Below are 27,865 nucleotides of genomic sequence, written 5' to 3'. Positions count from 1 at the left end.
CACTATGTATTACACGAGGTATTCGTTGAAGGCGGGTCATGGCGACTGGTTCAATGCGGGATACTGTTGAATTCAGCGGGTTCAGTGCGTTTCGGTCAAACATCGGCTACAGATTCTCGGCAATGCGACTCGGCGAGTTTCATGGACATCGCAGCACTCCGTCGAGAGGACACATCGCTCTCTTTAAAGCGTCTGAAGCTTGGCCGATAACCTCCCGTCACGCTTGTCTATCCCTGTTGCAGCTAGTTACGGCGTCACATTCTGCTTCGCACTCATTGTGGTATAATCCATGGAATTCTGGATTCCCAACGTGGACTCAGCCAAGATTAGGCTGACTCGACTCGTCGGTTTCTGTCAACTTGGCGCGGCGTGTCGCTCTCTGCTGTCATGGTGCTTTATGATTATGCAGACCAATGACGTGCCCTGTGTTCACCACCTTCCAATCGATCGCCGTTGATTTGTTCTTCCGATCCGTGGCAATCGCTATATGAGCACGGTCTGTTTTCAAGCGCGCCGTAGACAAGCCGTAGTATAGCTTCACTAGTAGTATAGGTAACATGAACATAGTGAATCTACTTCAATGTCTACCGTCATCTTCCAGCTGCGACATCTGTACGTATAACCCGAATGTATACCAAGTAATAGAAACATAGCTAATACAAGTCATATAAACATCCTAGATCTTCGCCTGGCCCAACTTCTTCTCCTGCGTCTGGTAAATCTTGACCAGCTGCCTCACAGACAAATCCAGCAGAACATCCTCCGAACCACCTGGAATCCTAGCCACCGGGACATCCCTCATGATAGCTATAATCGTCAGTCACCAACCCCAGTCATGGAAAACATAGAGAAAAGGAACATACCTTCAACAAGCTCGCCCTGCCCGCTCTGGGTCAAGCCCGCGCCTCCAAACAACAAAACCGCACACTGCGCACACTCATTCAACACCATCGCCGCCTTGGCCTTGGCCATCGCCGTCACACCCCCGAGCAACCGATCCGCCTCCTTCTTCTCCAACTTGCTCAGCTGATACAAGATCTGGTCGACCCACGCCGACACCGTCTCCAACTCTGCCCCGGCCTTCGCCAACCGATGCCTGACCACCGGCTGATCCATCAGCGTCTTCCCAAACGCCTCGCGCTTCATGCAGTACCCGAACGCCGCGGACAGCGCCACACGGGCCTGTCGCGTACATTGCACGGAGATGGTCAGGCGCTCGTGGTTGAAGTTCGTCATGATGATTCGCATGCCGTCGCCTTCACGGCCGATGAGGTTTTCCACGGGCACCTTGACGTCGTCCAGCTCGATGTAGGTCGTTCCACTGGTCTTGCTGCCCGAGACGTGGATTGGGCGCATTGACACGCCGGGGTAGCCCTTCAGCGGCACGACCATCACAGACAGGCCGGCGGCACCCGGTCCGCCGGTGCGCACGGCCATTGTAGTGTAGTCGGACCAGATGCCATTTGTGATCCTATCTCAGTTAATCTCTGTATCAAACTCTTCACCCCCACAAACCCCAACCCGAAACACAGCATCGCAAATACATCACACCCCAGAAAGCAGACAAAGAATAGAAAAGCCAGGAACGTCAACATACCACTTCTTCGCCCCGTTAATGATGTAAAACTTCCCATCGGCTGACTTGGTCGCCGTGGTCGTAATATTCGCCACGTCGCTGCCCGCCTCGGGCTCGGTGATGGCGATACAGGTGCGTTTCCGGCCGGTGAGCATGTCCGGTAGCATGCGCTCTTGCAGCTCCCGACTCGCGTATTTGAGCACGGGGGGGATCCCGAACGCGAAGCCAGCGCTGAGACTGGTGCCTGGGCCCGCGAGACCGGATCGGGCCATCTATCTTCTCATCAGTATTGACTCTTCCATGGACTGGTGCGGTGTAGTAGTGGCATGTTCATCCACGTGAAATTACGCGGAAAACAGTACCCTTAGAACAACCAACAACCCAAAAAAAAAAAAAAAAAAAAAAAAAAAAAAAAAAAAAAAAAAAAAAAAAAAAAGAAAGAAAGAAAGAAAAAAGAGAACAAACCTCATCACAATAAATGCCCGTGTAAAGATAATCCCAGTCCTCGACCCTCACGCCCAGAATATCATGAATGCCCAATCGCTTCAACCAATCGACCGGCAAGGGCGCCGGCAGATTCGGCAGCAGCATGTTATGCTTGTTGAAGGTCTCGAACACATGGTCCGGGACCTGGCCGGCCTTCTCCCATTCTGTGGCGTGCGAGATCAGATTCTCCCACAGGAATGCGCGACAGGCTTTTTGAAACCGCAGGTGGCCTTCTGTGTAGTAGGGGCTTGGGAGACCGCGGAGGTAGGGGGGTTCAGAGAAGGGGATGGGGTTGGGGGGGTTTGTGGGGGACATTTCTTTTTCTTTTCTGTTCTGTTGTTTTGGGTTTCTTCTATCTGACTGAGTTGAGTTACTTTTGGGTGGTTTGGGTGGTTTTATGCACTTGAGATGGCCAGGTAGAAGTGGATTGTCGTTTTGATATAATACCTTGCAGGTCAGGAATGTATAGTTATAGTCTCAATCGGATCGAGGTCCCCGCATGAAGAGCTGCTCAATGCCGAGGCGAGGGGCCGTTGGCCAATCACATGTCGCTGATCGGAGATCTACCCCGGTCCGAACAAAGACCGTCAGGTTTCCGAGAGTTCCAGACTTGTACATTTGGTTCTGTTATTTAGTGGTGTTTTCCTGGTTTACCATTGAAGAGTTGTGCACGGGAATTGTGTATGAGGTACTGCTATACTAGGGGTGGGGTGGTTGTTTATATATTCTGCGGGTTGCCCTAAGTTGGATCGAATCAGCTGGTATGCTGAATGCTATCACTTACTTCTTATTGTGGCTGGATATTGTAGGTGGATAAATTATAGCAAATGGATAAGTATTAATTCTTCTTAAACTGAGAACAGAAAAGAAAACTAAAAGGATATCGATATACGTGTATACGACTAAAGAGAGTGAGATCATGTCGGCGCTTGAGGTCCATTATTATGCAACAGGTATGAATATTGAGATTCAGTTAGGACACAAAGAAAGAGAATAGCCCACCAATGCCATATTCTCCGAGCCATTTGCTGTAACCTACTTCTGAGTAAACCTGGGTAAGCCCTGCAAACCAACTGTGGTGACAAAGTTGACCATGCAGGGGTCACAGCCGAGGCAATTAGACCCCTCAAGTGGGGTGATGGAGGGGAGACGGTACGAAGTCGTTCATCTCACACTGGACTCGCAACTGCCCGCACCACATCTCTGGCACTACGCTTTAACGAACGAAATGTCCACCATGCAGGCTGTTGTCTTCCAAGGTCCTCTCAAGGTCGCTCTAGAACAGCGGCCCGTCCCACAAATCCAGGAACCCACCGACGTCATCGTCAAAGTGCGCTATACGGCACTATGCGGCAGGTAAGGCGCATTGGTGTGTCGCTGTGAAATGAATCAGATTCTAAGATAAGATAAAAACAGTGAACTCCACGTCTTCCGCGGCCACCAGCCGTCCGGCACGGGCTTCATCATGGGCCATGAATTCACCGGCGAAGTCGTCGAAGTCGGCTCCGCGGTCCGCGGCTTCAAAGTGGGAGACCTTGTCGTCTCCCCGTTCACCGTCAACTGCGGCGAGTGCTTTTACTGTGCCCGGAAATGCTCTTCACGCTGCGCAAAGGGCAAGCTGTACGGCTCCGCGATGTTGGACGGCGGACAGGCGGACTACGCGCGCGTGCCGTCCGCGGATTCGACCCTCGTCGCGGCTCCCGCGGCCGTGGATGAGAAGAAACTCGTCCTGATGGCGGATATCCTGCCGACGGGGTTCTTCGCGGCCCGGAATGCGTTCAAGGGGATGGACCAGGCGACGATTGAAGAGAGTACGGTCTTGTTGTTTGGGTGTGGGCCCGTGGGGCTTTGTGCGTTGATCAGCGCGCTGGATTATCGCCCTAAGCATTTGATTGCTGTTGATAGTGTTCCGTCGCGGTTGGAGTTGGCGAAGAGTCTGGGGGCTGAGCCATGGAATTTCCAGACTGATGCGGAGGGTCTGAAGCAGCGCGTCAAGGATCTTACGGAGGGTCGCGGGGCTGATGTGGCGATTGAAGTCGTGGGGCATAGCGATGCTTTGCGTATGGCCTTTGACAATTTGCGGCCGTGGGGTCGCATCTCGAGTATTGGTGTGCATAACGGGGAGATCCCCTGGACTGGCAATGAGGCGTACGGGAAGAATCTGCAGATCCAGATGGGACGGTGTCCTGTTCGCAGTATGTATCTGCCCCTGGGATGTGAGGGTTGTGTTGACTCTGGTTATTAGGTATCTTTGAGGATGCTTTGGAGTTGCTGGTTCGGAAGCAGGGCTCTTTGGAGTATGGCCTTCGCTTTGCTTGGCTGGTGGCATGACTAACGCTTTTATAGATTCATGGTTGGCGATATTCGGCCGTTGTCGCAGGCGATTCAGGCGTAGGTTTCCGACCCATGGTTGCAGACGGCTTACTGACAAATTGTAGGTACGATGATTTCAACCAGATGAAGTCGCAGAAGATCATATTTGAAGCGGGCAAATAGATTCTGAAAGTCAAGTCCCAAAGGCTTTGAACTGGTTGCTTTTTAGTTGAATAGCCCACTCGCAAAGACATCCTGGTTACGGAATGATTGATATACCAATGCAATGTACTTGATATTTGGCAGTCTCTCGTCCAGTAGTACCAATAGTGTGGCAGATCAGTAAGGAAATTGAATAGATATCGCTCGTTAGGCCATGGCTGTTAATGCTATTAGATTGTGATGCAGACGAGGGTAAATACCCCGGTCAGATGTGAAGTGGCTTTTTAACTCATTGACCGTTATGGACTACCAGTACTACTTACATAAAAGAAAACAGTACCACCAGGCTATACTATCTCTATCCCTCTTCCACAATTTAGAAATTATATGTCAACTATTCTGTATTTCATGCACGCGTGGGCTAACATTCTCCACCAACAGAAAGGCACTAACAGAACAGCTTCCATACCAGCGGCCGTGCATGCAGCTGTAAAAGCCCCGATGCCACCTCGCGGTAAATCCGACGCACATTTTCATCTTACGGAGCCTTTTCAAGATCGCGCATATATAAATGACTCGTTACCGCTTACAACTCATCCCATATTCAACTCCATCAAAATCCCACAAACCAGGGTCTGAAGATGATCGACTTCGAGTTGCCTGACACGCAGACTAGAGTCCGGGAGCATGCGCGCTCTTTTGCTACAAATCACCTCACAACTGCCCACACTCTGTACGAAAATCTACCGATTCCGCAAGCGAAGTTCTCTGCCATCAGACTACTCTACGAACAAGCCGTCAAGGCGGGGTTGATTCAAGCTCAGGTGCCGACTGAATATAATGGCCGGGGATACGGCCTCGTTGACATGGCACTCTTAACCGAGAGGCTGTCTTCAAATCTGCGGGATATGATCCGATGGCCTCTACTTTTGGCTCCAAGCTTTGAGTTAGTATCGCTAGCATACGATCGCTAAGTTTCTGATAGCTGTGCATAATCTTGCACAGCATGGTAGTTGATATAAAGCTTTGCAAATTTACAGAGACAGGGAATTGGGGGTATGTTTCTAAAACAAGACCCCATGATTTGGATTCCTTTTCGGATAGGTAGAGCGCATTAGCCTGTAAGAAACCGTATACCTAATTTCAGATCACAAGGTTACATGCATAATCACAGCGGGGAAAGAAAAGTACGCATCCACTCGGCGTCGAAGAACGCAATATTGTGGCAATCAAGCGACACGTACCCCGCACTATGCAAGCTCTTATATAGACCACACTACATACACACAAAGCCCAACAACGTGTTAGCACACGTACAACAGTACCTAATCCCTGCAATGAATTCTAGACAGTTGGCCAAGGCGGCCATCCCCGCGTATACCTGTCCGGAGGGAACAAAAATGCACCTTCTGGATTTAGGGTTGCTCAGCTGCGAGGAGGGATGGTGAGAGCACACAATTTTTCTATCGTCTCGACCAAAGCTAATAGTAGAAACAGGCTGTTCATGTCAAAGGGCTCAGCCACAGTTAGCAATCCCCAACCAGCCCGGAAATGGCGAGAGATGATCGTTCTGGCGGGTCTCATTGACCACCCGGAAATGGGGCTGATTCTGTTCGAGACTGGATGTGCAGAGGATATTGATATTGTATGCATAATTTCGTGACGGACGTTGGAAAACTGCTAAGAATTAAAATAGAAATGGCCCCCTGCTAATGCGGACACTTTCCCTCGCACGCGGTATGAGCCCGAAAACCGTCTTCCGGCTGCCATCAAAGCTGCCGGGTACGATATCAAAGACGTCAAAGCAGTGATCATGGGACATCTACATCTCGACCACGCCGGCGGCCTAGAGCATTTCCTCAATACAGACGTGCCGATTTATGTGCACGAGGAAGAGTTCAAGTATGCATGCTGGGGAGCAGGAACCAAGGCAGAAGAAGGTGCCTACCTGTAAGTTGTTTCCCCCTTGCGCCGTTGCTCTGTTATATGCCGGTTTATTGACAAACACTAGCGCCGACTATCTCCGTCTAGACGGATCTCTCAATTGGCAGACCTTCAACGACTCCCAATTGGATCTGTGCACGGGGATAACCCTGTATCTCTGCCCCGGCCATACACCGGGTCTGTGCATCATGCAGGTCAACCTGGCCCAGGATGGAACGTTCATCTGGACCACGGACCAGTTCCATGTGCGGGAGAACTACGAGAATAATCAAGCGCAGGGGTGGCTGCTGCGTGACCATAAGAGCTGGATGGACAGTACGAACTTTATCCGGCGGTTGCAGAGGCTATACTCGGCTACTATCATCTTCGGTCATGACTTGGAGGTCGGGACTGCGTTGATTCAGCAAAAGCCATTTTATCAGTGACATTGTGTTTGTGGCTGGTACTTGGACAAGATGGACGGTGATTAGTGTAACGATCGTCATGTAGATAGTGAGCATATGAGAATGGCAGATACGATCCTGTCTTGCGATGTAAATTTCTCACAGCGATCGCGGAATCCCATGGGTGGGCTGGTATGGCACAGTGTTCATAATATATCGCAGCTAAACAAGCATGATGATCCACGGAGTTACTCCACCGATCCTCCATCAAGGGGGAAGAAAAGTTTGTACCTGCATGCTGAAACTCTCCAGCAGTGCACCATCGCTGATAGCTTTAAAAATGTGGGGTCTATACAGGGTGTTCATGTTGAATTCACAGGTATTCCTTACTTACGGACACGAGGATTCGAGATCCGATATCACATCTGTGGGCTTGGGGATCGTCGATCTTTTCCAGTTGTGGGGGTTTCAGTCTTTGACAAATTCTTCCTCTTTAGTGTCTGTGATTGCGGTCTTTGATTATTGTACTCCGTACGGAGTAGTCGAAGACAAATTCCATGGAATTCATGCCGACTAATTCCTGTATATGGGTTCTATAGAACCACGAAAGGTGCACGTTGACCTTCTGGAAAGCCTAATATTGTTTTATTTTCCAGCTGTGACTTAAGTGAGGTCAATAATGGGAATTGGATAGAGAAAGAAGAAAAAAAGTTAAATAAAGTGCCGCGGGCCGAATCCGCATACCAGCTGAAGAAAAATGAAAACATGTACCAGCCAAAATGGGGCACGGACAGATTGATTATCAACAAGATCTGCAGATTTCCAAGCGGTGTGAGTAATACTCGACAACCATTGGATTGGTCTCTCCACTGTCTGGCGGGAACTGAAGGTAAACGAGCCCAGAAAAGGCAAAAGTAAGGGCAGCTGGACGGTGGAGACAGTGAAATTGAGCTGAGGGATCCACCTCGAGATTTTCCGGCAAGACCCTGCTGATCGTCAGGTTTCCTCGATCTCAACCAGGAGACCGAGAGGGTTGACACTGCAACAAGGCGACTAGGGAACGAGTATGCCTACCGCTTATCACGGGATGCTCTTCTTGTCGAACTTTGCTCGTCACTGTGGGTGGAAAACAGACGGTGTCAACACATCTTACGACTTGCTTGGCGGCTGGGCCGGAGTTTTCCCCTTGGCGGTTCCCTGATCAGTAGTCTTGGCTGCCGAACTACTGATCCTGAGCTGCTCCTCGTGTTCGTGCACTGGACTCCGCTTTGGAAGTGTGAAGATTTGATTGGAGTAGATCTCGTCGCCCGACATGGCGAGAGACCCATAGTCGCGTCGAGTCCCGTAAAATGGACTTCAGCAAGTTCAGCTGTTAGGTTGCCATGGAGAAACCGTGGGGAGACAGTAAGACAGTGCGCGATCGCCTTGCATGGAACAGCTCACACGAAATCTAGTCCCACCGTACAAGGGGACGAGATATTGGCCGAACTAGCAGGGCCGGCCTTGGGCTATAAATGCGTCCGGCTCCCAGCGCCGGACCTGTGGACACCCACCCTTTTTTGCTGTTGTTGTCGCATTTCGGGACCAGACCCTGTGGATACTCCAGTTTGAACAGAATGTATGCGTCGCTAGCACTGCTTTTGCTCCCACTTGGAGCCTTCTCATTGCCATTTGGTAATTCTTCACAAACACCCGAGGTAATCCATCATAAATCACGCGTGTTTATAGCTTTGATGGCTGATGTACTAACCTTGATAGGCTTCTTTTGGGGGAAGATGCGGTAGAAATCCTTGCGAAGGCGTTCCTAGCACAGGAAACAGCGATTCCCTATGCAACAACAAACTCCTGGGACCCAAGGTCTTTACGGCGCCAGATGACCCCGAGTGGTCTGAAATGTTCAAGGGATATAGCCCTCTCGGCTCTTACTGCCCGAAGGACTTCCTCCGGGAATTTGCACCTGATGGCAAACAATACGAATATCCCGAGCAGGACGGCGCGTTGTTGGACTCGGTTGGCGTCCCAGTGACGACAGTATACACCCTTGAGGAAGGCATGGAGCTCGATCGGTTCGGAACTCAATATGGAGGCTACTTAGCACCAAGGGACACCCCATTCTCGTGGAGATCCATTCCGCCAAGCAACTTGAACAAGTATCCCAACAGTCCCGAGTATAACTACTGGGTATGGAGGGTCGTCGAAACGTTTAACGTCACGGGTGGGCCAATCGCGCCGTTCTTTGGGCAACCTGGTTATGGCTTGCAGTTTTATCACGAGGGTGGCTTGAAGGAGTTGGAGGAGCAGGGGATCATCGAGCTTATTGATATGAAGAAGTACTCCTGCGATGCCCCGCACAAAGACTCGAAATAAAATTGCTGTTTACTAGTCTTAGAATAAGATAGCAATAATGAACAATTGATGCTCTCACCCTCGTCTCACGACTATTGCGGCTATGCCTCAAGTTTTAGTAGGATTCTGACCGTTTTGTGTCCGAGTAAGAAGACTCAGCAGGCACGCATACAGTATTTTCAGTTGGTCAAGCGTCACTCCAGATTGAATCGCGCCGAGATATGCAGACAATCAGAAATTCTGCGACACCATCACTCAGTTCTTCATAGACCACTTATGCATGGAAGCTCTAGCCCTGAACATAGTACGAGCGAATCCTGGGAAACGGGAAACCTCGCGTCATTACCTTTGGGTCTGATTATCAGATTAGATGCTCAATCGACAGCGTATCTATGATCAGTACGTCCCCTGGCGAATAGTGCGGTCTTGTTGTCAACCATCCGGATATTGGATTGCCAGTTTCAGAAAAAGCTTCTCGAAATTCTCACGCCCCACGAACGCATCATAGGAGTGGTCTACCAGGAACGAGATGTGAACGGAAACCTGTCTCACCATCTCGTCGAATCGGACGGGGGAAATCCAAGCATGAGGGCATGTTCTTGTCGGGGTCCGGTCTGTATCAATCTTCCAAGGTCACTACTAGGATTCCTTCAGACATGAATCATTTGACTCACGGAATTAAATTAATATGGCTGGTCTGAAACACATCAATAACTAAGCTAGATCGAACCTGCTTGGTGTCGAGATCTGGATCTGGTCGGCTTTGGATCAATTGGGTCGAGTAGGCCGCGGTACAGAACCCCCATCCAAGATGTTATAGTCATGTCCTATGGAGTATAGGCACCAAAAGGTCACATGACAGACAGAGCATCGAGAGTCGAAATTCTCAAAGCATAGACGGAGAAACTCGAGTAAATATCTCCGCGCGGGGTTTTGCTCGGACTTAAGCCTGAATGTGGACACCAGAACCGACTGACGCGTTTCGTCGATCTGGTCGCCCGTACTCGCTTTCTGCGTCTTCTCTCAATGCGAAGCCTCCCAACGCACCAAGATGGATGCTTGTTTACTCTAATCAGATCCTTTGGTCTGGACTGTTGAATAGATATGGCAAATTGCCTTGTCCTACTATCCTACTTTTTCTATGATACCCTAGAATTGATCTACGATATAGAATTAGCTATTCAGCACTAGCTTGCGCAAGTGGGGATGGAAGACGCCCCCGAAAGTGCGCGATTTGATGCCTCTCAGGGGCTCGGTCACGTGAAGCCGCACATCCAAACGCCCAAATTGTTTTCTTGATATCGGTGATGGAAATAAAAACCTCTTGACATGTCAGGAACCCATAAGCCAACCATTTTCTTGAACCCGTATATTCTCGACTGGCTGATGCAGAGAGTTGGCTTGAGTGATCCGCTTCCGAGTCTTAATCTCGCGCGGCGTCTCCTGGGCAAAAGCTTGGTTGGCCACTACCCGGAGAAGCGAGAAGATTGGCTCCGTCGGCTCCACTGCATACGTATGAGAAATGACTTTTCGTAGGTGCCTGGTCCTCTTCACTACCGGTGATTGCTCCGAACGGTTGGAACCATACGCTCTACGGTTTGGACCGACACGCAATCCCACTAATCATGCCGCTGGATTATTAGGGGAGATGCGGTAGGCGTCCCAATCCGCAAGGTGTATTCGCAGCGGCGCGGACCTGGTTAGCGGTAGCTAATAAAAGAAATGGTGCCGATGTTGCCGACTGTGTGCTCTGGTCCATTTTGCAAACCTTTCCCACCTAGAGCCCACCGGACGACGACATCCTCGCATCACCCCAGATTCTAGTTCAGCTGGCTCGTGATCGCGCTGCGTACTTGGACGTTACTCGAAAATGCGTGTGCCCCGCGGTGGGCTTCATGGGGCCATTCTTTTCCTCGCCGGGATTGGTTGTGTCGCGGAGGCACTGAGCATTGATATCAATGATGCAGGTACGTCACTGCAAGATTATGAAAGATTGTGTGCGGAATACTGACGGATAACCTTTTGTCTATCATAGACTCCATTAAAAGTGCAGCCAGTCAGACCGCTTACGGTTCGATGTTATGGTACTCCGGCAATGAAACGGGTCAGATTCCGGGAGCGTTTCCAGACAAGTGGTGGGAAGGCAGTGCTTTGTTCTTAAGCCTGCTTTACTATTGGCATTACACCGGTGATACCACCTACAATGCTGAAGTTAGTCAGGGTATGGAGTGGCAGGCTGGCAACGGAGACTACATGCCGGCCAATTATAGTAGCTACTTGGTATGGAAGGTCAACTCCATCCATTCGAGCCATTCTGACCGGTGGTCTAGGGTAACGACGACCAAGGCTTTTGGGGTATCGCCGCTATGACAGCTGCCGAGATCGGTTTCCCCGATGTCGACAACGGATACTCCTGGCTGTCCCTGGCGCAGGGTGTTTTCAACACGCAAGTTGCTCGCTGGGATAGTAGCAATTGTGGCGGTGGTCTGCGCTGGCAGATATTCCCATACCAAGCTGGTTATGCCATGAAGAACTCGATTTCGAACGGTTTATTGTTTCAACTGGCAGCACGTCTCGCTCGGTATACCAACAACCAAACCTATACGGAATGGGCCGAGAAAGTTTGGGATTGGAGTGCATCCTCGCCACTGCTGAACAACAAGACATGGAATGTTGCCGACTCCACCGATATCGCAGGCGGGTGTAAATCCCAGGGAAACAACCAATGGTCGTACAATTATGGCACATATTTGATTGGTGCGGCGTACATGTATAACATGGTAAGTGCTCTTCCGGCCCCAGTTCTTTAGCTGGGGGCAACCCTGGAGTTGCTGTCTAAGTTCCTAAAACTAATAGCTATATCGAAGACCGAAAAGGAAACATGGAAGACCGCTGTTGACGGTCTCCTGGGGGTTACACTGAACACATTCTTTCCGAAAGACTTTAATTACATTATGTCCGAGGTTCTCTGCGAGCCGAACGAGGTTTGCAATGACAATGAAATCCTGTTCAAGGGCCTTGTCACTGGGTGGCTTGCCTTTGTTGCCTTGCTGGTCCCATCAACCTATGACCAGATTCTCCCCAAGTTGCAAGCGTCCGCACAAGGGGCTGCCGCATCGTGCAGCGGAATGAGCAATAACACCTGTGGGGTGCGCTGGCACGAATCGAAGTGGGATGGCTGGGTTGGTATGGAAGAGCAGATTAGTGCCACCGACGTGCTGAGCTCGGTCTTGGTCACGGAAAAGAAAGGGGGCGGGCCCTTGACCTCATCGACAGGCGGAAATAGTACCAGCAACCCAAATGCAGGGAACAACGATGGCAGCAGCTCCGACAAGAGCCAATTAAAGCCAATCACAACAGGTGATAAAGCGGGCGCGAGTATTGTCACCGTTGCATTTGTTGGTGTATGGGGTGGCCTGGTTGCGTTTATGGTACTTGGAACCTGAGCGTTCCCTTTACCACTTCGACTTCTACTTCGTCGTTATCATTTTCCTGGTATGTGTATTATACGAGCGCTTGGATATGACTATTTTTTTAGTTCACATAAAGCCGGTGTGGCATTGTATATAGGGAGCCTGCCTTAATAAATTCCTTGTGAGACTTGAGCGTTGTTGCTCGCAGGGGGGTATCAGAACTTAACACTGCTCAATCTTAATAGTCCAGCTACAGCTCTATGGCATACAGAGTAGATCGTCCGACGATCACTCCAAAAGAGAGAACAGGATTTCCGCATTCTCCAAGTAAGCATCGGTGGTTCCACAGTGGGCCCTTCGGCATTTGTTCGGTGCCAAATCGTCTGCCCTAGCACGTGTCATGCATCAACCAAGATACCAAATCACAATGGACTCTAACTTCAACGCTTGTCAAAGGCATGTTGACATCCTGAAGAAGCAATTCTATTGGGCGTGCATATCCAACCATACTCGTTCACTGTTCGAACATCCAACCACTGCCACTTCGCCAAAGCCCGACGGACCGTGAATCGTGTCCCATGCTATTGACTCGTCGAATCCAGAATACATCGACACCGAAGGAGATCATATCTCTTATTATACTTAAATCACCATTGCCTCGGGCTTCAGGGCTATGTCGGCTATGGTTGCTGGCCAGTATTACCTTAACAAGCCAGCGTTTTGGAAGTGAGGCATCGTTGTCGAAGTCTGTGATTCAAACTTGTTCGATAGTTGTGTCTTCCGCATTTTCAGAACAGTTGGCCATAATATTGTCTACATTATCAGCACTTGGACCAAGAGATCATCCGATTCGACCACATAAGGAGTGAGAGCTACCATGATCTATTGAAACTCGGCGCTGACCCCTCGTTCTCTAAGGATACTATAGGGGACCTGATTCGACCACAAAGGGACAGTGAGGAGGCTATCCTTGAATTCTGGAAGAAATTTGGCGGTTCAACCGGGCACATGACTGGGACGGTGAAGACGGGGAGATCAGACGATCCGGACGCAACTGGTGACAGCTCGTTCCGAATCCGCAATGTTAGAGGGACTGCGAGTGGCAGGTATGAGTGTGGTACCAATGTCGACGAACAATCACACGCAAGTCACGGCTTATCGTGTGGGGGCGACATGTGCAGATGTTCTAATTGAGGAATATCGTCTTTCATATCAAGTGTGAAGCGACTTTACATAATAACAGCGTTAGTATCTTTATGTACACTGAGCAGCTTGCAAATCTATTTATGCTGATTCAGCTTCCAACGCCTCACGACGACTTGTGCTCTTTGGGTCAAGGTAAGGCCGCTCTCCTAGACCAACAACACGGTGACCCGTCCGGGGACCAAAGTCCTTCCCCTTGTAGTCGTACGTTGCGGCGTGATAGGCACTGCGGTTATCCCAGATAGCTGTACAACGGCAGCATGTCAGACACTATGCTTCTCTCTGCGCGGCCGTAAAGGAAAGGGATTACTTACCCAAGTCATTGGGATTCTGCCATCTGAGGCGAACCTGCAGATCATGGTTCTCAACGATCAGAGAGACGAACCATCTCAGCAAATGGTCACTTTCTTCCTCGGAGAGGTCATTGATTTTCGCCACATGAACACCGACAGCGAAGACGCTCTTCCACCCAGTTACAGGGTTCGTCCGAATAACAGGGTGAATGGCCTCCAATTTCTCGCCAACATTCTCTGGAGCACCCCGAGGTCCAGTGAAGATCTCGAAGTCATTCTCCTTCGCAACCTTGTTGAACCCAGGCTGGGCATATGTCGCAGTCAAACTCTCCAGGAACTGTTGGTAAGGCTTGGAAATGCGATCATACAGTTCATAACCCGATGCCCAGAGTGTGTCTATACCGACTGGTTAGCATTCTGTACAGTTTCAGCTTCGCAGAATTATTGACTCACCACCGCCCGTCTTAGGAAGCTCAGTCAACCGGAGAACAGTGTAGTCACTGGGAATTGGCTCGAAGGTGATATCACTATGCCACTCTCGCCGAGCGCTTTGCTTCTTCGGATGAAAATGGTTTTTGTATAGCTTGTCATGGTTCTTAGATGTGATGACACTGATCTCGTTATCCTCAACGCCGTGCTCGCGTGCCCCGTTGTGGATAGGGTGTACATGAAGGCCAGATGTACTGGGCTTGCCGGAAAGAAGGCCTAGTCGCTGGATTAGTTCTTTCTGCAGGTCATCGTCGAGCCCGTCCTGTTTGCGAAAGAACACGACGCCACGTTGGGAGACTAGAAACAACCAGTTAGTAACAAATCCGCTGATATGGGTCTAGTATATCTTTACTCGTTATAGCAAGATCGCGGAGCAGCTCATCTGAATTGGGAGCCTGCAGCCACTCTTTCAGGTTGGCTGTAGGGAACTCGCGGCCAATGACGGGCGTAACATCGAAGGAATCGAAGGAGTCGAGAGCCCCGCTCAGCTTCAAGGGCTCCTTTTGGAGGGTCGTTGCTTCTGATACATTTCCTTTCAGGATAGGAACCACGGGGGTTGTAGTACTTTCAGCGACGGAGGGAGCCATTTTCGAATGATGTGCGGTGTTCTTTGGGGTTTGTGTATCTCAGGATCTCTACATCTACAAAAGTACAAAGAGACTACGACAGCCTACCCTCTTTATACGTCCCATGCCGCCATGATGGTGACATCTCAACTGTGCCGTGTTCCGGAACCCCGCATACCAAGCATCTCCATGTGTTCTAAGCACAACCAGAAGAGCCATAGATATCGCTTGAATCCATTGATAAGACCGTCAGTCTGGAAGTTCGCAATGCCGTCCAGGGATCATGCAATATCTCGCCATCTCATCTGGATGTCTGCGGTGAACTGTGTGTATACGGTCGTAGGCCATCAACCGGACAGAGATGGAGTCATTTGACATGCTGCTTACGCCACCTAGTCAAATTATCACGCTACCAATCATACGTCAAATATCATTTATAAGGTTCCAAGTCCCTGGCGAAAGTATTGGTCGAAGCCTCCTATCTGTCTATTTATTCGACGACCAGGATTTTGAGACGTGACTCATATTCTATCTGACGCTTAGTGTAGGCGCAGGACTCCAGGTAAGCCCGCACGAAACTGGGCAAGATCACAGTACCGAAGCCCTAGGTCTGATATTACCTGGAATACTCCTTATATAGTCATAAACCCAGCCCACATGTCACCCTGCGGTGATATCTGGGCTTCGAATATATGCACGATAGCACTACGATTCATTCGTCCAAACCTGTTAAACAGTGACTCAAAGAGAATGGGGTTTCTATAATAGAACTGGCCACGCTACTCACCCTGTCTTAACTCTATCCAGCACTCCTGGCCTAGGTGAAGACCTTGTCTATCCTATATTAAAGCTCATTTTTCGAAGGCCATTAAGCGCGTGTGAGAGAGGGTATACCAGGATAACTTTATTCACTGGATAGGCAGTATCTATTTTGGCGTATCGTATTCTATATACATATTCTTCCCTGATTAATACCTGGTAAAACAAAAGCACAGTGGCCAGGTTAATCATTAAGAGTCTAGACAAACATACATTTTCCGATGTTCGGGACACAGCGGCCAATACGTTCACATAGAACTGTAACGCTAGAAGAAACATACAGGAAGAAGAGCCAGATAAGTCCAGATGCAAGCTGCGATCTCGGCCTCGTGTTCACCCACTCCTCGTGTCGGGGCTAGTTTGAGCGCGTGCTTGGCGGGTAAGCACATCAGCCGGATGATGGATAGCATCATCCACGATCGTCGTTCTTGGCCTGCATTAGCTCGTGGATATCTAGTTTAAATCGCATAAATTGGCATAAATTTGGATTAGGGGGAATTCTGTATCCGATGTTTGGGGTATGTGGGGTATAATAATGAATAAATCGGTATAAGGGTGTGTTCTTAATATAACGACTAGAATAATCGTATTTTCTATGGATAGCCACATAACAGGGAAGATACTTCGTTAGGATGGGTGATGATAGGTAAACGGTCCAGCCTCTCGCGGAGATAAACAATATATACAAATTCTCTATATCAAGTGCAAATCGTATACAATGTCCAATTATATCGCAACTTGAACCAGTAACTTCATTCAATCAACTTTTAGAGCACTCACCTAAGTACTTTCCACATTAGAATACACTCTACAGCCTCTACCACCCCTACTCTAATGCGCAAACCGAAAGTCCAACCGCTTATTCCCCTCATCCGTAGTCGTAGCCAAATACACCCTCTTCTCCTCCGCCGACATTGAATTCCACTTCCTGTCCCGGGACGCATTCCGCCAAACATAGTATGCCTTCGTAAACAGATAAATAGAAATATTCATAGCCACCAAAGCAACAAGAACCCGGTTTCCCCTCTTATACCTAGGCGCATCGTCTACCCCAAGTCAAACAGGATACAATAACAGCACAGAGGAGGAGAAAGCATACCTTTCCGGTAAATATTCGAAGCAATGATCCCAGACGCCTGCACGCACATATTGTACACGGCAGCGGACACGGTGCGCGAGCGAACGGTATTCGAGTTGCGGGAGTTCCAGGCGACTTGGATTGGATGTGCTTTTGTCATTGGAATCATTAGGACCTCGCATTCTCCGTCCAAAGATTACATTAGATAGGATACACATACCGGACGGAATAGACAAGAATATAGTCAGGATCACCCACGCAACCCACTTATTGATGCTATTGATGTCAACCACATAGAGGTAGATCACGAACGGCAGGGCCCAGAACTGCGGGAACATTGCTGCCCAGGTCAACTGGCCAAATTTCTCGGACAGATATGTGAGTGTGATCATGGTGGGGATCTGGGCGAATGTGCAAGGGATCGTAAGGAGGTTCGTTACGAATGTGTTGAAACCCATGCCTCGCAGGTTGAGTGTGAGGTATTGGTGGGGCGGCGTCATGGGTGTGAGCCATGTGAGGCCGATGGCGTAGAGGGGCCACAGGTCGTAGTCGCAGAGGCTTTTCCAGAGGAGTTTCGGGGTTATCGGTTCGCGGTTGTGCATTGTGCCTTTGCTTGGGTCGTCGCGGATCACGCGGTTGACCATGATTGTTTCTTCGCTGGGGAGTGTTATGTTTGAGGGCCATGGTGAGATGTATCGCAGGAGGGACTCACCGTGGTGTGAACCAGCCTTTCTTGCCTCTCGCCCAGTTAGCAGTTTGGCAAGGTCCTGGTGGCATTAAGATGAATGCGACGAGGCCGACTATCAGCGTTATGAGGCCCTTTAATCACTATTAGCTAGTGTCAAGATTTGGGGCAGTTGCGTTCTGTACTTCAATGAGGAACAGCCATCGCCAACCTGGCTGGCCTTGGACACCGCGTAGGTGCAAGAGCCCGAAGGCTAGAAAGCTCGCGAGAATATCAGCCAGGTTGTAGGCTGTCCAGAAGAAGCTCAGTCGCACAGACAGCTCATGCGATTTATAAAAGTAAGACAAGTAAAGAATGACCTGAGACGTATCAGCAGGTTGAACAGCTGGTATTATGATGCTAACTTACATCGGGGATGAATCCACCCTGGAGCATTCCGAGAAGGGCTCGACAGGCAAGGAAGGATGACCGTCCCTTGAGTCCATATTGAGCCATACCAACCGCCGACCAGAGGGTCATTTGCGTGGGAATCCACCTGTCTGGTCCCATCCATTTGCTGACGAGTTGTGAAGGAAGTTCTGCGCAGAGGAAAGAGAGTTTGAAAACGGTATTCCCTAAGTTATAGTCTAGTGATGTATTAGTGTTTTGTATGCACTGTAATAGGATCATTGGGGCCAACCATTAGTGGTGAGATTCAAGTCTTTCAGGAAGTTGTCGGTTAAGGCCTGTTGAAGGTTCGCTCTATCCAATTCCAGAGCCATGAACATGATCGAGGTAAATATCATGATCCGAACATCAATCTTACGGATGACCCGGTTTTCCTCACCCCAGGTCCATCTTGCGGAGGGGTCAAATCGATGCAGGTTCTCCCAGTCATCATTCGGTTGATATTCATGTGCAGTGTCTGGGTCATCATAGGCTGACGGCTGAGTTGCAATCGCGTCGGGGTCGTACTTTCGACCCTTCTGAAACCAAAGTCTCCGCCCAGTCGATGGCTCACCTAGGGGCGCTATTTCATGGTCGCTAGCTGAGTCTGTCTCTTTCTGTAGTGTCGAGGCAGTTTCATTGGGGGTCTTCGTTGTGCTAGAGAAATGAACCGTAGGCATCCCGGAAGTCTAGGATATAAATTTATTGATTCAGAAGTATATGTATATGAACAAGTGCACCTAGGAAATCATTATATAGCTATATAATCATTGCCCTTGCACTCTGAAACCACAGGCTACACTTACTCAGGGTGATCTAGTCCGTGCTAAGGTCAATCACACCTCGGCAATCTCTCGCATCTGTTGGAATAGGCGAGGGTGGTACATAGTCTGCCTTGGCAAGCGACAGAAGTTGGCGATGCGGGTCAGCTCGGTTAGATCGATAATAATGCATCTGGACAGTATGCAAGAACAACGACCATTTTAGGGAATTAATTGAGGCGCGGTCGACCCACCGGCAATGGGGCATTGTGACATTGAAGTGTATTATGATGCCATCCGCCCTAGAGCTCGCCAGAGCTGGATCCGGTTATCGGCATAACTTTTTATAAATAACCCTCGCTATTTGGACGGGATTTGAGCATTAGTTTGCGAGTGTCTGTTGTAGATTGAATTCGGGTCCATAAACAAGCTTGCATGTCATGTTCCTATCCTGTAGAGAGCACTTAGGTCACCACGGGTTTACCTTGTACCAATGAAGAACAATCTGAAATCAATTCGCCTAGTTTTATCAGAAATTAAGACTAATCTTTGATATTAACCGATGTACGTTGGTAGTCAGCGAGAGCTAACCAGCGGCAGATATATCGTCGCTACTAAAACAGCCACAGAACTCTCCTCTCATGCCGCAAATGTTCAGAGCTTACTTGTAGCCGACGCCACCCTATCTCCAACAGATCTGTTTTGTAAGACGCCTTGAAACGCTTTCTCCACATCGTGCTCTGAGAGCCAGGTTGTGTTGGGCTTGTTCCGAACTCTTTCTGCTAAAATCTCGTCGGAGTCTGTGTTCGTTGCCTGGGCTCCAATGCCTTTGAGGACAATCGCCAAAAGCCTTTCAGTATGTGGGCGCCGCGTCTCATCGTACAAACCAAGCGCATTTCGGATCTCATGTCTCTTTGGTTTCTGAGCTCTGCACGACCCCAGAGTATGTTGAAAGGCCAGAAACAATGCATAAGCGTCGTCAATAGCTAGGGAGCCTCCAGCAGCGAACGCACCACCGTGGGTATGCGCTGCGTCGCCGACCAATGTCACTCGTGAATCAAGTACCCAGGTTGTAAGAGGCTCGCCAGCGTAGTTAGGGTAAATGCGCGTATAGGGAGTTGAATCCACCAAGGCTTTGACCACAGGATTCCAGTCCTGGTTAGTACAAAAACATCTTGTCAGCAGCCATTTACTTTCAAAATCCCAGAAGACAATGATACCTTGTAGCGCTGTCTTAGTACTTCCACATTCCCCTCGTCATCCCACTGTACATTCCTAACCTTGCCATCCGTCTCTACTGGTAAGTCGAAATTGCCGACGGTGGTGTACTGGTTCTTCCCTGCCGCACGGTCAGCTAGATCCTTGAAAATGGTTAGAACAACGGGTTGATACCAAGTCGAGAGGCGAAAAAGTTCTCCTTTGGTCCCCACTGTTTCAATCCAGTAAGCTCCACGAACTTGAATGGTTGAAGGGAATGTGCATACCCAATGTGTGGAATCTAACGGAAGGTCCTGAATGTGTTCCACAAGGGACGCGTCAAATGTCGACCGTAGAAAGACCTTTCCAGTAGAAAACAGCTGATGATCAGGAACGAATGACTTCCTCACTTTCTATACTACTGTGAGCTCCTTGTCTTGTTTGGCTAGATACTCCGTTTGAAGAACCCGCATACCGAATGAATTCCATCCGCGCCGATCAAAACATCTCCTTGGGTGGATGTGCCATCAGCAAAGTGAAGTGTGACTTGGTCATGCGATGCATCCGCGGACACTACTGTTTTGCCCAAATGAATACGTTCGAAGGGGACATGTTCTAGCAGTGCTGCATGCAGATGTCCCCGGTGGAATCTCGCTGTTTCATGGTGACGGAGGGAAACGTCGGCGAAATCGTCCTGGTGTATAACCTCGTTTGTCTTCCAGTGTCTGATTGAATTGATATTGTAAGATTCATTGGGTTATTCTTATGGTAGAAACTCAGCCCAGGCTCTCTACCTGTAAATCATAGGAATGGCAGAAGGGCCACGAAAAGCCACATCTTCGTCGAGAGCATTTAGTACACCGAGCTTCTCGAGCGAGCGGAGTCCCTTGGACATCATTGTTAGTTGAGTAACAACCCTTGCGATTGCAGTCTTACATTGGGACTTATGGCAATGCTGGCGCCGATTTCTCGAAGCTCGGTCGCTTGCTCAAACAGCTCCACCTGAATATACGGGAGAGCTCTTAACGCGACAGCTACGGAGAGGCCAGCAATTCCAGCTCCGGCGATAAGAACCTTGAGCTTTTCCTGGGACATTTGGTTGTACGTGATCCCGACAGGTGGTTGAATACAACAAGAACATCGAAGACCGTCCCTCTTTATAGAGCTTTACACCGGGATTATACCGATAAGTAAAGGTTAAGGACAAGCCCGAGTACTTTCGACAGTACTCCTTATCTGATATTTGCGATCATTATGCAGTGGAGTGGAAGCACGCAAGCCGTGCATGAATCATGCAAGCCTGCGACCAAGGCACTAACAGCGGAATGTATCCTTACTTGCCCATCCCCGCATCTTAATACTGGTTGCTGACCCAATACAAATCCGAAGACGAACTGACGCTGCTGGCCAGTTGTGAAATAAACTCGTTGGCCGATAACGGCGCCGGGTTTTGGTATTCATTGCCGAACTTGCGTGATATGACGCGAAAACAGCGAATTGTGCGTTTCGCCAACATGACAGTCGCATTGGCTCAGAACGTTTAGTTTTCAGGTTATCTGGAGTTTAAGACAAAGCCTGTAAGGTCACCGGCGAATTCTGTAAGTACCTCATGTCTTGGCAATGGATCACTGTGTATGCTGCTGGAGTACTATGCCTATACCGCACGATATGTAGAACAAAAACCATCCCATCCCCGAGTTCCAAGTGAACTTCAACTTATATTAGTTCTGTCTGTGTGTCAACCTTCTGGGAACAATGTCGAAAATGGCGGTCTCAGAAACAGTTAACACCGTCAGCGATGCTGTTCAACCACCTAAGCTCAGTCAACGATATGCCGATGAGAGTTACAAGCTCTTTTCAAAGGTATCAGTGGCGGATCCTACCCCGGAAGAGGCATTAAAAATTAGAAACAAATGTTTATGGAGGATTTTGCCCTTCCTTTGTCTGGGGTATCATCTCATGTATGTCGACAAACAGACAGTACGTATACCATTTCAGAATTGTATTAGCAATGGTTGACATTCATTTTTTCCAGCTGGGAAGTTCAGCCATCCTTGGCATTATGGATGATGCACATCTTAATTCGAATCAGTACAATTGGTTATCATCAATCTTCTACTTTGGTTACCTCCTTGCGGAGTGGCCGCAGAACTGGGCCCTTCAGCGCTTCCCCGTCGCAAAATGGCTGGCTGGCAATCTTGTCGTATGGTAAACGCTAGCTGTTCTGTTAATATTCTCGTTGGAGCTTCTGCTAAGTTAATCAGGGGAGGGATTACGCTTCTTCATATACCATGCAATAGCTTCGCCACATTATTCGTCGTTCGTTTCTTTCTAGGGGTAGCAGAGGCATCTATCGTACCTGCTTTTCTGTTGATCTTGTCTATGTTCTTCACATATAAGGAACAGGCTGTTCTGATGCCCATCATGTGGTCGATCGGAAACGCCAGTCCTATCACCTCTGGTCTACTTTCCTACGGGGTGTTGTGGATCAAAACTGGAACGTTTGCCCCATGGAAATGGTTTATGGGTATGTCCCTCGCATGAGCAGCGATCTAGCCGCTTACCCAGTCGCAGTCATCACTGGCGGCGTGACCGTTGTGTTTGGATTGGCAGTGTGGCTCTTCTTTCCTGATAATCCTCTACGTGCCGGCTTCCTTACGCCAGAAGAGCGTGCGCAGGCAATCCTTCGGATAAAGGAGAACCATTCGGGAATTGAGCAGAAGCACTTCAAGAAGTACCAGTATGATACCACTGTTGTCTTATCTTCACACATATGACTGCAGGTTTACTCAGGAACTGACGATTATTAGATTCATTGAGGCAGTTAAAGATCCAAAGTCCTGGTTGTTCTTCCTACATGCCTGGTCTCAGGAAATGGCCAACGGAATGACCAACCAATACTCACTAATCATTAACTCCTTTGGGTTCAGTGTGCTTCAGACCACTCTACTGGGGTGTGTAACTGGGATAGTCAGCTTCTTCTCGCTTGCCTCGGCGGCAGCGGTTCTAGCGAAGACAACAGTAGGTTTGGCCGAGAATGAAAACCAGTCAATTACCTTCGACCAGACTAACGAGAATTTATTAGAACTGCAGGGCTTGGATTTCTCTCATTGCATACATTCCCGGGGCTATATCTAGCATCTTGCTGCTAAGCCTACCGTGGTCAAATCGATGGGGCCTGATCACAGGGATCTGGATCCGCTCAACTGTCGGCATTCCGTATGCAGTGGTCATGATCTGGGCTGCTAACGCATCTGCTGGTCATACTAAGAAGACCACAGTGATAGCCATGTACCATATCGGATATGGGTTGGGGAACATCCTCTCACCACAACTTTTCCAACCGCGGTGGAAGGTATGCACGAGCGATCTGTTGGCTACTTTCATTTTGACTAATGAGATAAATGATAGCCGCGGTATTATCCCACTTGGATTATCATCTTGGTTGTAAGTAGCCGATTGCGCATTTCATTAAGGATTCGGATACTGACCATTGAAGGTCGCCTGCATCCTACCTTCAATCATCATTATATACCTGCGATTGTATCTCGCGAAGGAAAATGAGCGCCGTGATCTACTGCAGCGTGAGACACTCGTCGCAGACACGGGTGTGGTTGAAGAGGTCGACAATGACGGTACGAAGCACGCTCACCTGGTGGATAAGAACCAATTGGATTTGACGGATCGTGAAAACCTTTCCTTGTACGTGCCTTGCTCCTCTGATCCGTTTCGAAATTCACTAATCATATGCTTGTTGCTAGCCGATATGTCCTTTGATGTAGAGATACGTCTTTGGCTCAAATATAGTCAACTGTTCATAAAGATCATGCGTATATCTTTTTTGGGTCTAGAACTTCAGTTGGGTTGCTTACCCTGTATTAACCCCTTGCCTCTGTAGATGAGTCGTTTTCACGTAGTACAAGGGGTTACAGGCCTACAAGAGTACAGGATTAAGGATAAACCGATAATGGCAATCTCTGGGTTGACTATGAATCAAAAACGTATAAAGTACACCAATGCGAAATCCTATTCCTGCCTGCAAGCAATAGAAACCCTGTTTCCAGTCTTCCTGTCCATCACAAGCAAACTATCCACCACCTCTCGATGTCGGTCATGTTAGATACTAGGTCTGCAGTTCAGGGAAATCCTACAGCACCCAGGCAAACACCCACAACGCATTTGTCACTCTTGAGGGGCGCTATCGGTCTCACAAAGATGGGCTCATTCGTCCCGCTCTGATTCGGTATCTGCAGAGGCATAGAATTCGTAGATCTCACGCTTGACATCACGAGGTGGCTTCTGAGGCCCCAGACAAACTCCATAGAAGCACCTGTCGCCAGGGCAGCAATGAATATCAGCTCTGCAGCCACGCTTGCAAGGGTTCTTCTGCTTCCTCTTCTCGAGGGGGGTGGCAGGAGAGGTGTCCTCGTTATCACCACCGTCGTCCTCATCCTCGTTGTCCTCATCGTCCTCGCCCTCGTTCGAGTCGCCCTTGTCTTCCGCCTGTTCTCCGACGTAATGGTTGATCTTTCCTTGTGGCTTGGGCAAAGCGTTGGTGGTTTGAATGAGTTTCGCCAGCTCAGGGTCGAATTTGCTCTCAGCCTGAGGGGCTTCGTCACGCTTGTCTGGCCAGTCTGGCCACTTCCAACCTCCGGGCATTACTGTACCTGGGCCCGGCGGAACCGTGTTCTCCCGCCAGTACTGCAAGTAAAAGCTCAGCTCCTGGGGTGTGAGGTCGCTAAACGTTATAGGTTGCTTGGGAGCGACGGTGCGCAGAGCTACAATCGAGGTTAGTCAATGTCGACGGAAAATGGTCATAGTCTTGTGTCAAGTAGACCGAGAGACACTAACGTGGAGCTGCGGTAGTGGTGCTGTCAGCCGCCTTGGGATCAGCCTCAGTGGCAGCCACGAAAGCGGCGAAGACACACAGGAGGATAACTGAAGCCTTCATCGTGAGGTGCTCGTTCAAGCGTAAGGTGTCGTAAGTCGTTGAAGTATAATGGCGTTGTGGGATAGATCGCAAATTGAGAGTGTGAGTTGGGTTGTACAAAAAAGAAGCAACTGAACAGGGCATTATGGAGGCTTTATAACCTGCATCTAGAGAGTATCCGCTCTGACTGAATGATGTCAGTGAACAGGTGAGAGGTTTTCCGGGGTCACATTCTCTGGGGTTGACTGACAATTGAGTCCATCTTCCCGGCCATCGAGCCAATACATTTGGATTGCATCACCACGGCTCGGAGCCATTCCATTGATGGCGTCTGCCAGGTGACCGTACAATACTTCACTTTTGGGCAGATGCATTCAGGTCAGCCAAGCCTTGCCGATCAATATTGAATATAAACTTGGTCATGGTGGGCCTCTTTGCCCCGTGGCGGACTGGGCAGGGCAATAGATGGCCACACGGATGAATCTAACAAGGATCAAGTACAGCTCAACCCACTCTAAGGTCAGACATCATGATCGTCAATAATATGACTTTCACTGTATACAACACAATGCCTTAACATACAGACCTGGAGTGAAGAATATCTATATCCAAGGCAAGAGTCTCCGCGAGTGTCACCATCTTGAACGCCCTCGGAGCCATTTCCACACATAATACAGTGTATACTATAGCTCTAGTCAGACAGTTAAAATTTACTCACCCCCCATCCTTTGTTCACCCAATGCATGGAGCCCTAGCTTCGCCACAAAGGTGGATTACGGACTCTAAGAACAAAAGCGCGATCGGCCATGGGCTTTCTAGTCCAAGGCTAGTGGTTTCACGTTCTTTGTTTCCTAAACTTTGAAGTTTGCCCCGTTGCTTGATCGACTATGCTTTCGTACTGGTTCCTGGCCGAGGTTACTTTGTCTTCGTCAAGACAAAGAAGTGAGAACCTTAATGACGGCCCAAGTTGCCCCGACCACCATTTCAGTGATAGTACAAGAATACTATAGTGACATAAATAGATCAATCTCTTTCCCCGCAATCCTAAATGCGCAATGAGGAACAATACTACGTCCCTATCCGGGGTGTCTTGTTTAGGAACCCCGGGATTGACTGTTCTGCGTCGACGTCACTGTAGGAAGGCTTCTCTTGGCTTCGTATTTGGATAGTCATTCTCTTACGTCAGGTAGTTGGGGTTATGCATATTCAATACTTACTGTTCTTCTAGACTCGGTTGTCCGGGGTGGTGGTTGGTTGTCATGTGAGATGATTTTCCTTCTATGTATGCAATGGGAATTCAACAATCGCAGAAAATAGAGCAATGCTAGTAGGAAACATCACTCTAGTCTTGCTGGGAATTTAATTTATTATAAGGTCTGCACTGTGGTTGAGAGCGAAAGGGACGTTAGGAGAATGAACAAGGTCAATATGACAATTCCACCTCGTGTCTGCTTCCCAGTCCAGGTCGATGAGGCTATTCCACATCATGTTCAGGGAAGTTAATAACCATTTTAGCTAATTCTTTCGTATTTTTACATCTATCAAGCAGCACATTCACGTGGAAACGGCAGGCCTTTGATCAACGAACTGATCCGCAAACCTTTGAACCCTCCTATAGCAGCTTGCCTCCCGCGCATCTTAGGCCCGAAGCAGAACTTCCCAATGACACCGAGGAAAGCAGGAAAAGGTGGGAGGCGTGGCCCATGTAGAGGGCACTTACGTGAGATTGACTTCGTTCACATCCATACGAAGTTGGTTACCAAGAGAAAGTGAACCTCGCCGGACTTCCTTCAATAACAATCCGTTGAGGCAAGTATACGTATGACCAATTCTTTGTCTACATTGAAAGATAATAAGCGAGGCACTTCCGGCGGGTCTCACGATCGTAGATCAGTACATTGTGCTAGACGCTCACCTTGCATTAGCGTGTTCCCATGGAGGCGGCGGGTCACGTATGGAGAAGCATTAGTCTTAATCATGACGTAGATCACTTCACACACTTGTACTTTGTATACAACTTTAATATAGAACGGCGAACAGAAAGCTGTCTATGCAATCGTTACTGAACAGAAGCCAAGACTAGCTCGTATCTGCACCGTGGGCAAGTCGGGAAGGTTGCGCATGAATGCAAGTTGAGTCGCTCCTCCCGGTTTTGTAGTTGTCTATTTTTACTCCTCATCGCGGATAATATGGACCGATGTGACCTCAGATCTGCTGTGGTCCCTTCAGATCTCACATCATAGACTGAACATTGGTTGGAATTCTGATTCGGGCCATATCGAGCGTTTACCGTTCAAAGCACTGATCTAATAATAGCTACGAGAGTATTCTCAACAAGCTATATATATATCATAACACACACTTGATATTGTTTCAGAGTAGTATGCAGAGTAGGAGCAGACTGGGTTCTAAACTTGATAGTGGACATGCAAATGCTCTCGGGTCGTCCTCAAATGATAGCCCCTCGCTGAATTCCTCCTGCCTCAGGCATGGTATACCAGCCACTATAACACCGCCACGTTCATGCGCCACGGCTGGAGACAGCACTTCCCATTAGGCAAGTTTTATACCCTTTGTCAGCATAAGTCTCTCTTGATTACGCATTATCGAGTAGAATATTACTCGGTTGACTTTGTTGAATTCGAAAAGCGGGGTTGGTGTCTCCTCGTTCCGTGCTGCCAGTCAACACTCAACTTGAAACATTTCGTATCGGATTCCACTCCAGATATTGTGGAGTTTATGTCAAGGTCAAGGTTGAATAGAGCGCTGTTTATGCTCACGTTATTTACCCCATG

The 27,865-nt window shown here is 48.9% G+C and overlaps 10 protein-coding genes across 10 annotated transcripts; 6 read left to right on the top strand and 4 right to left on the bottom strand.

The window, feature by feature from the left end:
• Positions 1-676: 676 nt before the first annotated feature.
• On the bottom strand, positions 677-2,377 carry BDV37DRAFT_278743 (acyl-CoA dehydrogenase/oxidase; the record flags this gene model as incomplete). Its single annotated transcript, XM_032086142.1, has 4 exons — positions 677-807; positions 864-1,471; positions 1,598-1,848; positions 2,042-2,377. 4 exons carry the CDS (start codon positions 2,375-2,377, stop codon positions 677-679), a joined length of 1,326 nt encoding a protein of 441 aa, XP_031946057.1.
• Positions 2,378-2,451: 74 nt separating this feature from the next.
• On the top strand, positions 2,452-2,831 carry BDV37DRAFT_238239 (uncharacterized protein). Its single transcript, XM_032080821.1, has one exon. The coding sequence runs from the start codon at positions 2,562-2,564 to the stop codon at positions 2,763-2,765; it is 204 nt and encodes a 67-aa protein (XP_031946056.1). The 5' UTR covers positions 2,452-2,561; the 3' UTR covers positions 2,766-2,831.
• A 413-nt stretch (positions 2,832-3,244) lies between these two features.
• On the top strand, positions 3,245-4,866 carry BDV37DRAFT_238237 (alcohol dehydrogenase family protein). Its single transcript, XM_032080820.1, has 5 exons — positions 3,245-3,418; positions 3,479-4,257; positions 4,308-4,359; positions 4,409-4,453; positions 4,501-4,866. The coding sequence occupies exons 1-5, from the start codon at positions 3,291-3,293 to the stop codon at positions 4,556-4,558; spliced, it is 1,062 nt and encodes a 353-aa protein (XP_031946055.1). The 5' UTR covers positions 3,245-3,290; the 3' UTR covers positions 4,559-4,866.
• Positions 4,867-5,874: 1,008 nt separating this feature from the next.
• On the top strand, positions 5,875-6,906 carry BDV37DRAFT_268340 (N-acyl homoserine lactonase family protein; the record flags this gene model as incomplete). Its single annotated transcript, XM_032084167.1, has 4 exons — positions 5,875-5,981; positions 6,035-6,182; positions 6,234-6,487; positions 6,549-6,906. 4 exons carry the CDS (start codon positions 5,875-5,877, stop codon positions 6,904-6,906), a joined length of 867 nt encoding a protein of 288 aa, XP_031946054.1.
• Positions 6,907-8,278: 1,372 nt separating this feature from the next.
• Positions 8,279-9,388, top strand: BDV37DRAFT_157554 (TNT domain-containing protein). Its single transcript, XM_032079094.1, has 2 exons — positions 8,279-8,561; positions 8,623-9,388. Exons 1-2 carry the CDS (start codon positions 8,379-8,381, stop codon positions 9,229-9,231), a joined length of 792 nt encoding a protein of 263 aa, XP_031946053.1. The 5' UTR covers positions 8,279-8,378; the 3' UTR covers positions 9,232-9,388.
• A 1,004-nt stretch (positions 9,389-10,392) lies between these two features.
• On the top strand, positions 10,393-12,656 carry BDV37DRAFT_295296 (glycoside hydrolase family 76 protein; the record flags this gene model as incomplete). Its single annotated transcript, XM_032089837.1, has 4 exons — positions 10,393-11,177; positions 11,246-11,490; positions 11,541-11,990; positions 12,078-12,656. Exons 1-4 carry the CDS (start codon positions 11,081-11,083, stop codon positions 12,654-12,656), a joined length of 1,371 nt encoding a protein of 456 aa, XP_031946052.1. The 5' UTR covers positions 10,393-11,080.
• An 897-nt stretch (positions 12,657-13,553) lies between these two features.
• On the bottom strand, positions 13,554-15,195 carry BDV37DRAFT_295294 (TauD/TfdA dioxygenase family protein; the record flags this gene model as incomplete). Its single annotated transcript, XM_032089836.1, has 4 exons — positions 13,554-14,071; positions 14,141-14,515; positions 14,573-14,905; positions 14,961-15,195. The coding sequence occupies 4 exons, from the start codon at positions 15,193-15,195 to the stop codon at positions 13,908-13,910; spliced, it is 1,107 nt and encodes a 368-aa protein (XP_031946051.1). The 3' UTR covers positions 13,554-13,907.
• Positions 15,196-16,824: 1,629 nt separating this feature from the next.
• BDV37DRAFT_268337 (FAD-dependent monooxygenase/MFS transporter) lies at positions 16,825-21,235 on the bottom strand (the record flags this gene model as incomplete). The annotated part of the gene is made up of 14 exons (XM_032084166.1): positions 16,825-17,039; positions 17,093-17,221; positions 17,292-17,347; positions 17,444-17,728; positions 17,784-17,890; positions 17,942-18,115; positions 18,165-18,382; positions 18,436-18,765; positions 19,609-20,098; positions 20,164-20,282; positions 20,336-20,399; positions 20,616-20,865; positions 20,935-21,026; positions 21,077-21,235. 14 exons carry the CDS (start codon positions 21,233-21,235, stop codon positions 16,825-16,827), a joined length of 2,688 nt encoding a protein of 895 aa, XP_031946050.1.
• A 660-nt stretch (positions 21,236-21,895) lies between these two features.
• On the top strand, positions 21,896-23,947 carry BDV37DRAFT_268336 (major facilitator superfamily domain-containing protein; the record flags this gene model as incomplete). The annotated part of the gene is made up of 9 exons (XM_032084165.1): positions 21,896-22,120; positions 22,176-22,348; positions 22,405-22,667; positions 22,715-22,880; positions 22,951-23,161; positions 23,226-23,495; positions 23,552-23,587; positions 23,640-23,842; positions 23,923-23,947. 9 exons carry the CDS (start codon positions 21,896-21,898, stop codon positions 23,945-23,947), a joined length of 1,572 nt encoding a protein of 523 aa, XP_031946049.1.
• A 414-nt stretch (positions 23,948-24,361) lies between these two features.
• On the bottom strand, positions 24,362-25,091 carry BDV37DRAFT_278735 (uncharacterized protein; the record flags this gene model as incomplete). The annotated part of the gene is made up of 2 exons (XM_032086141.1): positions 24,362-24,918; positions 24,992-25,091. 2 exons carry the CDS (start codon positions 25,089-25,091, stop codon positions 24,362-24,364), a joined length of 657 nt encoding a protein of 218 aa, XP_031946048.1.
• Between the last annotated feature and the right edge of the window lie 2,774 nt (positions 25,092-27,865).

The sequence above is a fragment of the Aspergillus pseudonomiae genome, assembly GCF_009193645.1.
Source record: "Aspergillus pseudonomiae strain CBS 119388 unplaced genomic scaffold BDV37scaffold_5, whole genome shotgun sequence".
Lineage (NCBI taxonomy): Eukaryota > Fungi > Ascomycota > Eurotiomycetes > Eurotiales > Aspergillaceae > Aspergillus > Aspergillus pseudonomiae.
This window is presented reverse-complemented; position numbering and strand designations above follow the sequence as displayed.